Below are 14,789 nucleotides of genomic sequence, written 5' to 3' on the forward strand. Positions count from 1 at the left end.
AACTTGCCCTTAATCCTTCTCTGTAACACAACCACATATTATCAACCTGAAGTTACATAACACACTGTATTTCAATTCTTTTCACATCTCGGATCTGCAGCTCCAGCTCACATTAAACAGTCTTTGATGGTTAATGATATCAGCTTAGGTGGAGTGAACACTTGCATTTTAAGCTCAGAACCTGCAGCAGTGTTTGATGTTGCCATCAAACCAGAGCCTTCCCAACACCCCCCATCCCTGAGCACTCACCCTCACCTCATGCTGCTTCAGCTGAACTCGGACAGGGGGTGTGGGAGAGGAATAGGTGTGTCCAGAGGAGAAGGCAGTTCTAGAGAAAGGGAGTTTTCAAGGCCAATCATCCCTCCCAATCTCAAAGTATGGATTTGAGCAGGTAGACTAGTCCACATCAGGGAACTCAGAGTTTGTGGCTGTTGCTCTCATGCTCTCCTGCAACTCAATGGCCACGGGAAGAACTCTTACCAGAGACAACAAACTGAATTAACCTCTTGCAGTGTGAAAAATATACAGTATGAATGTCTCAGAACCCCGTCCCAGTCACTCTGTTGGCACCCAGAGGAACAACTGTGATATGCAAGAAGGCACAGCACAACTGCACTAGGTCCTTTCAGCTTCACCACGTGAGGTTTTAAACAAATGAGAAAGAATGGATACCTTCCCAAATGGAATATTGATGAGAGTATTCCACATCTGTGTATAAATTTGTAAATTGGTGCCGCCAGAAGGAATTTTTCCTCCAAACTGTCTTTAAGGAAAACGTGAAGAACCTAATTACTATGGCAATGCCTCAAATAAAGTGTTTTTCCATGTATTAGAAACCTCTCTATAGTATTAGAAGCCTACCTGGTTTTGCAAAACTGAATGATTGCCACATCACTATTAACTGCACATTAGAAGACAAATTACAAATAAAAGTGTAATCTCTACAAAAGGTTGCAAGTAGATTGCTTAGTCCTTAATAAAGGCTGGTAGAAGTCAGGCAGAACAGCTTCATATGATATAAATCTAAAGTATGTTTTAAATTTAAATTACCTTAAAGGTATTAAAAATTCAAAATGCTTTAATTTTAATATAGCTTAATTATTCCCTATATGTTCTTGATTTATGTCTATAACTTTTTTCCCTCAGTAATGTCCAGCAGTTATAAATCTCTCTGCTTAAAACAAAACACATTGGAAAAATATGAAAAAGAAATGCAAATCAAAAGCAATGTGTTTACAGAGAAAACATAACACTGGAAAACAGTAATGTAGAAATATTTACTTTTCTAGAGAAATATCACATAGAAATGTCAGCATTACACAAAAACTTCAACTACTTACATTTACACTTAAATGTGGTTGTAAAATCAGACCTGAGACAGACTAAAACCAAATTTTTCTGTGCTGGTCTGGCCAAGGGATGGTGAAAAATGCTTACAACAGGCAACAATTTACACCAAAAGAAGGAATACTGCTTCCCCCCTACCACTGCCATTTATCTGATTCTTATAAAGTTTTAATCCATAACCTACTGCAAAATCTCTCTGTGGAACACCACAGGACTGTAGTGTCCAGTCTGCAGGGGGATCTGAAGCCTTTAGTTTAAATTAAACCATGTAAATCCACTGAGCAGTAGTGGTATAATTGCAACTTGATAAGGGCTAAGCAGAGACAGATCCCTACAATCTCCTGAGGATTGGGAAGCACTGCCCAGACAGCAGAGCCAGCTAGGACCAAAAAAAAGCTGCCTTCCTCCCCAGCCCCCACTCCCTCCAGCATGTCAAGCTGTAACCTGACAGAGGGCAACTTTTTGGAAAAAAAATGTTTATGCTGGGTTTGCTCCACTGGAACCCAGGACAAACTGAGAAATGCTCCCTTCTGCTGGCAGAGCTGCACCCACACCAGGAGTTCTGACTGCAGCACCAGAGAGAGTGGGGATTGTTCGAGTCCTGTGCCAACAACACCCAGAGGTATCCCAGGGACACGGGCACGGAGCTACTGGTACAAAAGGACACCTAGAGCAGATGCTGGAGAAGAAGAAAAGCCATCAGGGCACAGCTGCTGCCTCCCCATCCAACATGGACAGAGGGGGAAATGCCAGACTTGTGCATATCCCTTCCTTCTGTGGGAAACCAGCACCTCAAGGCAGACTTGGAAGGACCTCCTCTGACCCCTCAGCACTCTGGTGCTGCTCACTTAGTCCACAGAGCAGAAATGACGGGTCAGCTCTCCTGCACCTCCTGCCTCTGTGTGTCCTCAACACATCCCAGCCCAGAGCTCCAACAGTGGAGCCCGTGAGCACTTCCAGGACTTCTCAACCCTGAGTGGGATCTGAAGAGGCCCCAAGGGGCAGCACTGCTGATGCAGCAACAGGGATCCTTTTTTCTTATTTCTGTGCAGGGAAATTAGAGAAATTAATGAGAAAGTTACAGCAACAGCAACAGAGTCCAGAAAACATACAATGCTCACTCTGACATCACACCATTACTCTGTCTACTCTCATATATTACAATAATATGTGATGTCTTAATTAAGTTATTGCCCAAACACAGTAGGATACTCTTTTTATCTTAAGCAAGTGTCATGTCTGTACTAATTTCATTATAGATTTAGACTTTTTGCCTGACAAAAACCACACAGGTAGAAGAGCAGTTATCTTATAAAGTGTCTTGGAACATTATGACACTAGGATTAGAGTGAGTCAGTATAAATAAAATGCTGCTGTAACTAAAACATATTCCACTCCTAAGGGAGAAGGGACTGATACACCAGACAGGAATTCAAGAGACAGAGTAACATGAATCCCAAATCTCATGTGCACCTCTACAAAGCCATTGACTACTTTTTAAAGTAATTTCTCCTACAAACAAAAACCAGCTGGAGGCAGCCTCTAATATGATGTTTAGTACTTTTCCAAACAGCCCAAAACCTGTCTCAGGACTGCCTACCAGTAGGTAAACGTAGTCCTTTGGTCACTACAAGGTTTTGCAGAAGGAACTGCACAGATGCCCAGCAAGTTAACTTCAAATTACAACAGCAACAAAAGGTATCTTAGCAGAAACTACCAATCCCAAGCTCTTCTCTTGATTTAAGGCACCAGGGAAAACAATATAAACCTTTTCAAGGGAAGCTTGGAACTTATCTCACCATTTAAGTGATAAAATGTGTTTGCTTCATAAAGCCTCCTCACAGCATCCCACTGTTAGTTCACAACTTTTTTTCTTTCCTTTTTTTTTTTCTTCAAATATTTGAACTGTTCCTGGACCATAAAAACAGGCTTTCATTTTAATCTGCTTAACACACTGTGGGAAAGGGCTTCTAATTTCACAGGACTGAGATAAGACAAATAATTCATATAACACATTAGCACAACATCTATGGCGAAAGTGTTTAGTCAGAGCTCACTGGAAACAATGGGGTGCTGGAGCAAATCTGAGAGGGAACTGTCTGAGACCCCACCATGCACCAAACACATTTTACATTCCATTCCATAGGAAAGACAAGATCACAGAATAAGAATATATTAATTGTCCAGAGGCAATAAAGCAGTAAATTCCCCTCCCCTCAGCAGACACTGCAGCTTCCCCCACTACTCCAGTCCTTTTCCAAATGTTGTTTTTTTTTTTCCAGGCCATTCTCCAAATCAGTCATCTTTCCTTTGTGCCCTTTCATTACACTTCTTCCTTAAGTTCCACATCTTTCTTTTACTGTTCATTACCCAAAACTACCCTGCTCCCCCTTTTGGCTTCATTTACTTCCTTTCTGGGTTTGTTTTTACATTTTCTATTGCTGCCTTTCCAGAGCCAAGTTTGCTTCCAGTGTGCGTTGGGCTGTGTGCAGAGAAAAGCAATGCAACAAAATATTTTCAGTATATTGGCACGAGTCCCCACCTCGCCACTTGTGATCATTTGCTCTCAAATCCCCAAAGACATTCTGCTTTGAACCTCTGCTGTGGCGAAGAAAAGAAAGGATACGTGGAAGAAATTCAGAGGAGACTTGCCAATTGCAGGGATCTGTGACAATTTCCACAGTCTCTGAGCTGGGCTGAAAACAACAGGAAGGTGGATTTGGGAACGTTAGAAACCCAAGGCTGAGGCCAAATGCAGCGTGCTAAAGGGAAGCTGTAAACCAAGCTGATCTGTTGATCCTGGCTTCGTCCAGAATCCTTTGTCCTTATCCCCTCCGAGGTGAATGCTGTGTGTGGGAGCGTTCTCTGGAGAGCTGAAACCAAAGATTCTAGTGACGGAATGCCTTGGGCACTGCTGGGGAAAGTTAATGACTCGCTAGAATTTTGGAAGGATTTTGCTTCCCTTTAAAAAACAACAACAACAAAAAAATCATCCCTTGTTCTTTTGCACAGCCTTGGATACCACACTACCTGTCACATCTCTGAGACACTGCTGACCCAGCCTGGCAATTTCCCTGGGGTATTATCATCAAAAAAATTAACAACTGCAACTTCTCGTGAACTAGAACCGTGAATCTCTAAAAAGAGGTAAAGTGGTAGAGTGTAATTTACCTAGAAAACAAAAAAATATGGGAAAATAATTCCGTTATGGTCAAACTCTGTTAGAGGCAGCCAAAATCTAGAGAGAGAAAAGCCAATACGGCAGGGGACCTCAACAGTCAGCTTTCTAGATTTTCTGTGGGTAAGTCCCTACAATTTGTTCACCTTTCCCTTCCTTCTTTCCATCAGGAAACAAAAAAGACTTTTTGATTTATATACATATATATAGAGAGAGCTAAGATTTCAGTAATTACAAAAAAAAATCCTTTAGCAATCTTAGCAAAAACATTCCATATCCAGCAACAGACAAGTGCAGCTCAGGTTCTGTACCTGAGGAAATGGTTGCTCATCTCCTAACAGCTGCTCTGAAGTAGGGATATAAATTCTTCTCCAGCGGTGGAGCCACAGTATGATCCCACAAGCAAAATTACAGCAGAGTAACAATATATCTGCCAAAGTAATTACAACTACTCACCCAGCCCCACCTACCCTGAAAACTACAGTTAATTCATCTTTTTTTCCTAAGTCCTTTTAATTGGTACTAGAATTTCATGTTTTTCTTAAACAATTTCCCATTCTCCCCTGATCTTACTACACACACAGCCCAGCTTCACTATCACTGACACCAACAGAATCATTCACTGCACTTGGTATTAAACACACACATAAACTGTCACGGGATCAAGTCTTGTGCCAGCAGAGCAGAACTCTTCTAATAGCCAAGGGTAGCTCTCATGCTGCCAACATATGACTGACCTGAGCTGATCCCTTGCACATTCACATTCATGAAAATCAGACCACTTCTTAAAAATACACCTGATTCTTGCAGAAAAAAACACACCATTACAAATGTTGAGTGGGAATGAAATCTCTAGAAATGACTTGCCAGTTTGGTTTTTAAAGACTCTCCAGGTGTAAAGCCTGGCTGGCTATTGACAGCCTGGCAGGACTGCTCAGAGCCTGGGAGTGCAACACCACCCCAGATTGCTTCTGCCATTATTCCTCCAAGCATCAGTCCTGCAAAGAGCTGCTTTTGTGCTTTTGCTGACTGACTTTTACGTGCATTATCCCAGAATCACTCTGACTCAACAGAAGAGTTACCAGTTCAGAGAATACTTCATTGGGATTTTTAAAAAGCCTCTCTAACAACCCAGACAGTAAAGGACCCTTTCCTAACTGCTATAATGACAAGACAAATGACTAACAAAACTTCTCTTGAAGATTACACAAATGAAGCATGACGCAGAGAGAGGTTTTTGATATGCCCTAGTTTCCTCTGAGATTGGTTTTATTTTATTTTATTTTTTAATATACACAGGATTTAGAAGATGCTTCATGCTGACAGTTTTTTTACTTCAAGTAAAGTATTAACAAAAGCTGTATTTTAGCCTGTCTTACCAAAATTCAAGACTTCTCTCAAACAAATAGTTCAAACCTTGCCTCTCTGCCCTTAGTTAAAAGATGGAGTGCAGCAGAGCCCTTTTACTGATTTACATTTGGTACAGACTTTGGCAGAGTCATCTATCAGTTCATAAAAAGGCCTTTTTTCTTACCTCTACCTTTGAAGAGAAACTATGAGGGGAAATCCTACTTTAAAGTATTCTCATAATTCCATGGCAGGAATAAAATAAACCCTATAATCAGTATTTCACAAGTCTTGGCCTTGGTTTTATCCTTGACTGTATCTAACAGACCTTGCTTCAGTGCCAAAACAGTCAAGTCAAGCTCTACTAATACATAATTTAAGTTTTCCCCATGGTGCCTACAGTTTTGCATATATATGTATTTCAGAAGTGTAAGGCATACACTTCTACAGAGCTATGGAAAAACTCCTCTCTCCCAGGTGAGGAGCTGGCAGTGCTGTTGGATGTGTCATCAATGGCCCTTATACCAAACGCTCTACCTCTGCTTTTTGATTTTTGGTTTTCCCTTTGGATTCTTTCAGCCACATTTTCAAAACCAGCCACAGAGTTCTTGGCCATACATTCACCATTCTTCACGCAAAGCACCTCTTTGGATGAGCATTTCTAAGGATTTTTGTAAGAGTAATAAAAAAAAAAAAAGAGGGGAGGGTCTCTGTTCAACCTCCTTCTAGGAGTTTTAATTTCCATCCTCTATATTAAACACTCTCAATCCATTTGAACAGTTGCAGAACTAAAGCACGCAGACATATTGTCAATTAATGCTGTAAATATCCCACAGTCTGCATGAAATGGAACATTTAAAAAGAACAGCAGCACCGCAGTTTTTCTCTCCGTGATCACCACACCTGCCTCATTAATCTCACGCGCCCATGTGAAGTAAATACACAGTACAACTACAAACTAAAAATCAACAAAGCCTTTAAGAATGGTTTAATTTGGTTCTACAAGGGAGGTTATCGTAACCCAGCTCTGCTTTCTCACATTCTGCTAGCGATTGCTCTGAGCTCAGTTTCAGCTGCTAACTTTGTTCTCCATCTCGCTATCTATCATGCTGTTATAATGCCAGCTCAAATGCTGTTTGTAACAGCACAGCAATTCCTCAGAAGTTGCCAGCTTCATAGCGTGTTCCTTTAGAAGTGCACAGAAATTATTAGATTAAATTACAAATGAAAGGCTCTGCAGTTGGTCATTATTACTGGAACATTTATGTACATTCGGTTGATCATGAATTTTGACTTTTGGTCCTTTGCAGATCTTCTGTTATATCCTGTTTTGCCACATAATATGGGAAGAGAAATCGAAGACAAGTGGAAAAGAGCTCTGTGTTTTCCCCATGGTCCCCAATATCCTCACAAGACAAGACTGTGACACCCACCTCCCCCATCCCCTCCTGGCTGAGGGTCAACAGATCCCCCAGAACCATCTGTAAAACCCCTGTGAACACGAGCACGTTCCACAGACTGCACCTCACTACTTAAGGAATGCTATGGTGAGAAATTTGCTTTACAAAGCAAGACCTGCAACATCCCAAGCGTCCCCCCTGGTTTATAAGTTTTCACATACCAGCATGGAACCAAACAATTAATACATCCAGAAATACCTGAAGAAAACATTGATCATACTGCATCTGGTGATCACAATAGGGTAAGCAGCAGGATCTTCGATTATCTCACTGCTGGGGGTATCATTTTCAGGAAGGTATTTCAAACCAATTTCTTGACCATACACTGCCACTGAAAATATCTAGTAATTTTCTACAGGAATAGAGCTGTTTGACCCAATTCCAATGCAGATAATTATATTATCTGTATCCAAAATCCCTCTGAGTGTTTCAATCAGGTATGGTATTCTTCACTTTCTGTTCTGATCTGCTTAGCATGGCTGAGCACCATTAAACAGCTGTCAGATTCCACACAAGAAGTGGCTGGATTTCAGTAATAAGCAAAATGGTTCCCGATAGTGTTTAAAACACCTGGGGATCCTTCCAAATGAACAGTGCAATGAGGCTAAACTATAAGATTAAACTGCTGTAAAATAAGCCCCACAATTTCTTCATGAAAATACACACCCTAATACACTTAGTCTCTGAAGAGCTCAGTTGTTGCCAAGAATGAAACATACCCAGATGAGACTTCAGATAACGGGATGAAGAATAATTCACAACCTTTGCATTCAAGAAATTAGACAATTAACTCCTCGTGACATACAGCCCAAGCTGTTCTCATGTTTCTATCAGCACAGACCATCTACAACAGATACGCCGAAGTGCTAAACTGTGAGTCAGAGAACAGAGCTCACTGTGTTAGTGCAGCCATCACAAAATAAAATACCAGTCTCTTCTTCATTTTCAGTCCAAGGGGATTTTATAGAAAACATTTAAAGAAGCAACAGAACTAACTCATCTCGAACACAGCTAGTTAGAAGTGAGAAACTTTCTAATCACCGCAACAGCAAAGCTGTAGAAGAGCCAAAAAAATCCTAACAACCCTAAAACTGAAGTTCTATCCATTCTGAGACCAAATGTGCAACATGGATCTAGTGGCAGTAGTGGATTTAGACTCTGCTCTGCAGAGCCCTCCTCTACATATCTGTGAGAATCTGTGCAGGTAAGGGTGCATGAACTGTCTGCCAGCTGTGAGTGTATAGAGAACCAACAGCTTAAAAACTACAGCTCTGTAAACTACATTTCCAGAGGTGATTATCAGGGCTCCAAAGACAGGAGCAGTGAAACACAAGGCACTTGAACGAGGAACCAGAGGAAGAGAAAACAAGACAGCAGAAATCTGTATATGAAGTGTGGATGCTTCCACACATTCACAAGTTCCTCCAACATTTTATCTATAGGAAGTTCCCCTCCCACCAAAGCCACAGCAAACTGCAGAAGCTCCCCAGCGTGCTCAGGTCCAGGTGTGAGTGTGCTGTGACAGGGAAAAAATTCAGCTCTGCCTGAGATGCGACTCTGCTCCAACATCCCTCCCAGAGGAACTGGGATGACAGGAAGCCTATGGCTGAAAGGCCTGGATGGACAGACAGCTGAGGCAGTGACAACTGCCTTGCAGCACGGGAATGGAAGGCCCTCAGTCAAGTGTATTGTTGGATTTTGACAGCTCCCTGTAACCTACCTGGGCCCAGCAATCCCCTTTTCCTTCCCCTGCTTTCTGCCAGCCCCAGCTCCTGCTGCCGACTGAACCCCGTGCCCCCCGTTTGGAATTAGGGAAGCACCGAGTCTGTAAACAATCCTGCACTCAGACTCGCCAGTGCATTCAGACACACCTATAATTTTAATTTTTGTTTTTAATTTGTTTTTTTTAACACCTGTTCCTACAACTGTGTGTCACTGAAAAGACGCTCCTAAAAATATTTCGGTACAGAAGGGCTCACCTGTTCGTGAATTAATTTTGAGAGTGATACGGATATCACAGTAATTTAAAACCAGGTTGAGCTTTTTCCCTTTCTCTTTTTTACTGTGATAGCTCTCAGATTAAATCCACTGAACTCGATTGAGTCATTTCAGATTTTCCCCAGCACGCATTTTTGGAGCTTAGAAAACAAATACCAGAAGAAAAATAAAAAATCAGACAACCTCCCAAAGCTGAAATTGCCCTTTCTATTCAAATGCAGTGCTATACCCAAAACTGAAATTGTCACACAGCCCGTTAATCTCCATTACAAAACATGTTCTTTATTTAGTAAAATTACAGCATTTGGTTGAATGATAACAGTATTTACATACTGGTTTATGAGCTCCTGAGATGTTTCTCAAGCAAATAAAATAAGAGAATAGGTTATGGTTTATTGAAATAAGAGAACTGCATTGTTCCTAGGAGAACAACATACTGCTGCTATTATTGCTCCTATGCTACAAACATTTAAAACAATGCTGTACTTTAAAGGATTCAAAGCACATATCATCTACCAAAATAGGACTAAATCAATGGTGCATGCAGAATAGCCCTCAATGATGACAAAGGCAACCCAAAGAATCTACAGGAAACATCCAAATCCAAATTTATAAAATTGAAAGAGTACTCCTGAAAACAACGCGTGAAATTTTGCACTGTGGAATTTTTGCTCGGTGGAATACTCTAAATCCAGAAACGGAGGAAACCTAGAAAAAAAATGGTTTTTAAAGACAAGGACATCACAGACCTATTGTTGTCACTATTAATGATGTCACGTCCCTACTTGTGGAGCACTACTCAAATTAAAACATAGCACAAAAAGCAACACCCCTCAATTTACTAGTAGAGAAAGGATTAGGATAAATAGATGACATGATAAAAAATTCCAAAGGGTTCTGGAAAATAGCAAATACTCTCAGTACTTCAACAGCAAGAAAAGAATAAGTACCTACATAGCTGCAGCTTTCTATTATTAAATATTAAGCATCATATAAACATTTGCACACAGCATCATCCAATGATGTAATTTTTTTTTTCAGCAAGATATTCTCTCTTGACCAACTCACCTCTGAGACCAAGAGCTCGGTTCCAAAAAAACCAAGCATTTTTATCAGGTTTAAAAGCTTCTTATGTACTTTTCCCTTTTAATAAGACAGTAGTTCTCTATTAAAGTACAGCTTATTCAGTTATGACTGTTTCTAAGGGGACTAACAGAACGTTAAGCCTTAGACTGTAGCACGGGTAGAAGCCCATGGATGGCAAAGCCTGCAAAGTGAAATGAATTGCAACAACAGTCCCAGGCCAGGGCCCGGGCTGGCGAGCAAAGCATTCCTCCTCCTAACCATGGCAAACCACAAGCCCTGCCTGCAGAACACACACACTCACACTGACATTCACCCTGCTGGACAGTGGCTGGTCTTCAGGAAATCCGAACAATCAGTGGCAGCATTAAAAAACATCCTTTTTGGGAACTCTAGGCTTTTTATCCATTGCCTGCTTTTTCCATGTATGGTGTCAATGCTCTAACAATCAGTTTTGATATCAGACTGCAGGTGATTCTCTGAAACATGCAAGGATACAGGCACGCTCCCACATACTGAATAAATCAGGTAACAACTCCCCATTTGCAAGGTGCTTTTGATAACTCCAGCAGTTATGTTTTCAAGTTAAGTGTTCTACGCAGCAACTAATACAGCCTAACCTTTGCAAAATAAAACCCAAGTTATGTAAGGATCTGGCGGTGCAAATAGGTTTGCCTATCAAGCAATGAAGTATTTTGAAATGATGGCGTTGTAATAACTAAAGCTTCACTTAAGATTTTATTCCACACCAAACTTTCCCCACTTCTTCATCAACAGTCCTGTCTTTCATTTTGTTTTCTTCATTCCCTGTGTACACAGGTTATTATAAACCCTGAAGTATCAAAGCAGCTTTGCAGCAGGTGCAGCTATGAAAATAAAGGATACGAAACAAATATCGGTAGTGTTTGCCAAGTCAAAAAATAAGGATTTTTACAGTTAGACAGGTGTGTGCGTGTGTACATTTATCTAAGGATCTGTGTATCTGTATCACTCCTCCATCCAGCATGAGAGTCCAGACCTACCCGCTTCCAACACATGGAAGAATCCTGACCCAAACAGGTACATTTTTGAACTCAGTACACAGCTGAGCATATGAGCTTATAAACCAGCAGTTCTAAAAATAATTTCACCTATACTAGTCACACATTAAGGTCACATTGTTGCCATAAGATATAAAGGACCATATGAAAAAAAAGCGGGCAAGAAACCAAATGCTGTTTCAATAGCTTTAGAAACAAAACAAACCTGCAAGTCTATAGGGACCCCTATCACCTAATCCATCAAGTCCTGATTTGAAGCAGGCCAAAATGTTGATACTGTCATGTTTCCCCGCGAGGTTCTGTATCTCCAGGTTTTAACTATTAGAAAGGCACAATCAGCTGGTGTGTGGTGTGTAGGTCAATTTACTTCCAATACGCTAATTTATGCAACATTAGCACAGAATGCCAGCTCCAATTCTCTTACTGTTTGCACTCTAGGAGTAGACTTGTATTTTCTGCCAACTCCATTACATCATCCGAAAAAACCCAAACACTTCTTTTTTTTTCTTCTTCTTTTTTTTTTTTTTTTCCCCAAACCCCTGCCACTCTCCTTTTCCTTCTGCCTTCCCCAGCCCTCCGGGAGCTGGCTGCCGTGCGCTGTGCGTGGCGGTGCGGCCGCGGCCGGCGGGGCCGTGTCCATTGTGTGGCGGGGATGCCTCCCTTCCCTCCATCACTGACCTTCGCCTCCCCACTCGCGCTGTTACATAACGCGGTGCCTGCTGCGAGCGGCCACCGCGAGCCCGGGCCAGTGGCCGCCGCCGCCCGACCGCCCTTCCCCGTCCCCAGCGAGTCCCCGGGGAGGAGGGACATGTGGGTCAGCGGGTTAGCAGTACCAGAGCCCAAACAATTCGGGACCGCCGAGAAAACACCCTCCACCGCCGGAGCCGCCCGGGCTTCCCAGCACCCCCCTCTCTCTCTCTCCTCTTCGCATCCATGGAGAAGCGACAGCCGAGCGTTACATAATTGATGGGATCCCGAAGTTGCCCCCCTCCCCGGGCCGGTGCGGGTCCCTCCCGCCGGCCCCGCGCCCCGGCAGCACCATCTGCCCGCGCCGCCGGAGCCTGGGCCGGGAGCGCCGGGAGAGAGGGGGGGCCGTTGTGTAACACCCGCCAACTACGGCCGCTCCGCAAACATCCAGAAAACTCCCCGACAAATTAAGGAAATTTTCTCCAGTGTTTCTGATTAACCTCGTTACATAAGGCGCTTGCATTCCAAATCCACTCTCGCAAGCTCTAAATATACCCCGCGCAGCCAAACGCTCCCTGCACACACGCCCGTGGCCACCCGGCCTCCTCCGGCCGAGCCCGCTCCTCCTCGCCTCGGCATCCGCCGAACGGCGCGCTCCCTGCTCGCAAATCGCCTCTAATTAAATGTTTCGGCGTGTGTCATCTCGATGGCTTTTACTGTACGCGGATTCCCTGAGTGGGAAGCTGCCTGGGAAGGGGGGGTGTGGCCAAAAGGGGAAAAATACTGTAAAACACAAGCCAACACATGATCAGCCATATTCCAACCTACAACCCAAACCCCCTCCGTCCGAGGAGAGCCCGTCTCCCCACCGCCAGCGCCCGGGCATCGCTGCCCCGGCCCCGCCGGCGGCCGCCGAGGGGGCTGCCGCTCCCGCCGGGCACGTACTTTTTTTCACCGCCCGTCATATCCTTCAACAGCCGTGTGTATTATTACATAGCGTTATTTAATTCATTTTTACCCATCACCGAGGGATTTTACCGAGCGAAGCCTCTCTAGCGCGCTCCCCCCCTCTTGTAGGGAGCAACGCTTCATAAATTATTTACAAGTAATTAAAGCGGCAGCCTCCTCCCTCTCGCACGTCTCGGCAAACTCCGGCGCTGTTTGAAGCCGGGCCCGTGTCGGTGCCCGCGGCGGGAGCAGCCCGGCCCCGCACGGCCCCGCACGGCCCCGCACCCCCCGCACGGCCCCGCAGCCCTCCCGCCGCCGGGGCGGCTCGGGCAGCACCAAACTTCCACCGCCCTGAGCCCCCTCAGAGCTGACCCGCACGGCTACGAGACGCAACCTGAGGCAGGAGAGGGCTTGACAGCTGGCCACGGAAAAGGGGGCTCGGCTGTTGGCAGCGCTTCTATTCGGGGAGGGCCGGCGGGGAGCGGCTGAGAAGCCGCGGGCGCAGAGAGACCCTCTGCGAAGTTGTGCACCTTCAACAACGGCATCTACGAGATCATCCGCTCCGCGGTGAAATAATTTTTAAGATACACTTAAATGAATTAAGGGAAAACAGCGCGCAAGAGAGTGAATAAGTCACCCGCAAACCGCAAATCTCCTGTTTAATCACAGATCCCCCATTCACAACAAGCCACAGCACACCAGTTGAGAAACTGTCAAAAGGAGACAGACGAGGGGGAGAAAAAAGGGGGGGAGGAAGGACACTGCAGCTTTAAAAGTTTGTTCCCTTGAATCCCAATACTCCTGCTGTTGCTTTATATATTTATAAAATTATGTAATTTCAGGGGCACAGTACCCATCCGGATACCACAGGCAATAAACGAGGGAGATAGGAAAGCACCAAACACCGCTCAATATTTTCATTGCATTCGTCCCTCCTCCTGCAGCAATTAAAAGAAGCTATAAAAGTTTGCAAGGTTTTGCAGGGGGGTAGAAGCCCGGCTTGTTTGCGTGCGCGGCTTCAACGAGCACGAGCAATAAACCAGGGGATTAAATTGCTGCATTTCCCCCTTCTCTCTTGCCCCCCTCTTCCTATTCCCACCCACCCCCCGATCCCACTCCCCCGGCCCCCTCCCCCTTCCCCAAGTCTCCCTACCTCTGCTGCTGCCGCTGCTGGAGTAGCTCTGCCTGCGGACGGGAGCCGGCGCATCGCTTTTCCGGGCAGGCTCCAGGTTCACCGGGGTGTCCCTGGCGCCGGCGGCCGCCTCGGAGACGCTGCTGCCCGGCTCACTGGCTGCTGGATCGGGGGCTGCCGGAGCGGACTCCATGTTTTTCCCAATGTAGATCGCTTGGAGATGGCGAGCTCCTACACTCCCTCTATCTTCTGTTTCCAGCGCAACTCTATGGTAGGGAAGCAGAAGGGAGAGAGCGAGCGTGATCCAGATGGGATGTGAGCTTGCCTGGCTGTGACCACAAGCAGCGCTAGCGAGAGCTGCACACCCCCCCGCCCCCGCACCCCCCGCGCTCCGCCGCCAGCCCCGCGCCCCGCGCCGGCACCGCAGCCCCCCGAGCGGCCCCAGCGCGGGACCCGCGCCCGCGGGAGGGGGCGGCGGCCACGGCGGGACCCCCGCGGCCCCCGAGCGGGGCCGGGGCACGGAAGGTGCTGCCGCTGGCCGGGGCGGGCGGGGAGCCAGCCCGACCTCC

The 14,789-nt window shown here is 45.1% G+C and overlaps 1 protein-coding gene across 2 annotated transcripts in view; it reads right to left on the minus strand.

The window, feature by feature from the left end:
- Positions 1 to 14,553, minus strand: part of RORA (RAR related orphan receptor A) — a 358,739-nt gene extending 344,186 nt beyond the window's left edge. Inside the window, exon 1 of one of the 2 annotated variants that reach the window (XM_027704417.1) lies at positions 14,242 to 14,553. In XM_027704417.1, coding sequence (XP_027560218.1) covers positions 14,242 to 14,413 — 172 coding nt within the window. In that variant the 5' untranslated portion in view covers positions 14,414 to 14,553. The remainder of the gene's footprint in view (positions 1 to 14,241) is intronic. The other variant, XM_027704416.1, reaches the window with a different exon arrangement.
- Positions 14,554 to 14,789: the final 236 nt, after the last annotated feature.

Source organism: Neopelma chrysocephalum, unplaced genomic scaffold (assembly GCF_003984885.1).
Source record: "Neopelma chrysocephalum unplaced genomic scaffold, ASM398488v2 Primary Assembly neopelma1_274, whole genome shotgun sequence".
NCBI classification, from domain to species: Eukaryota; Metazoa; Chordata; class Aves; order Passeriformes; family Pipridae; genus Neopelma; species Neopelma chrysocephalum.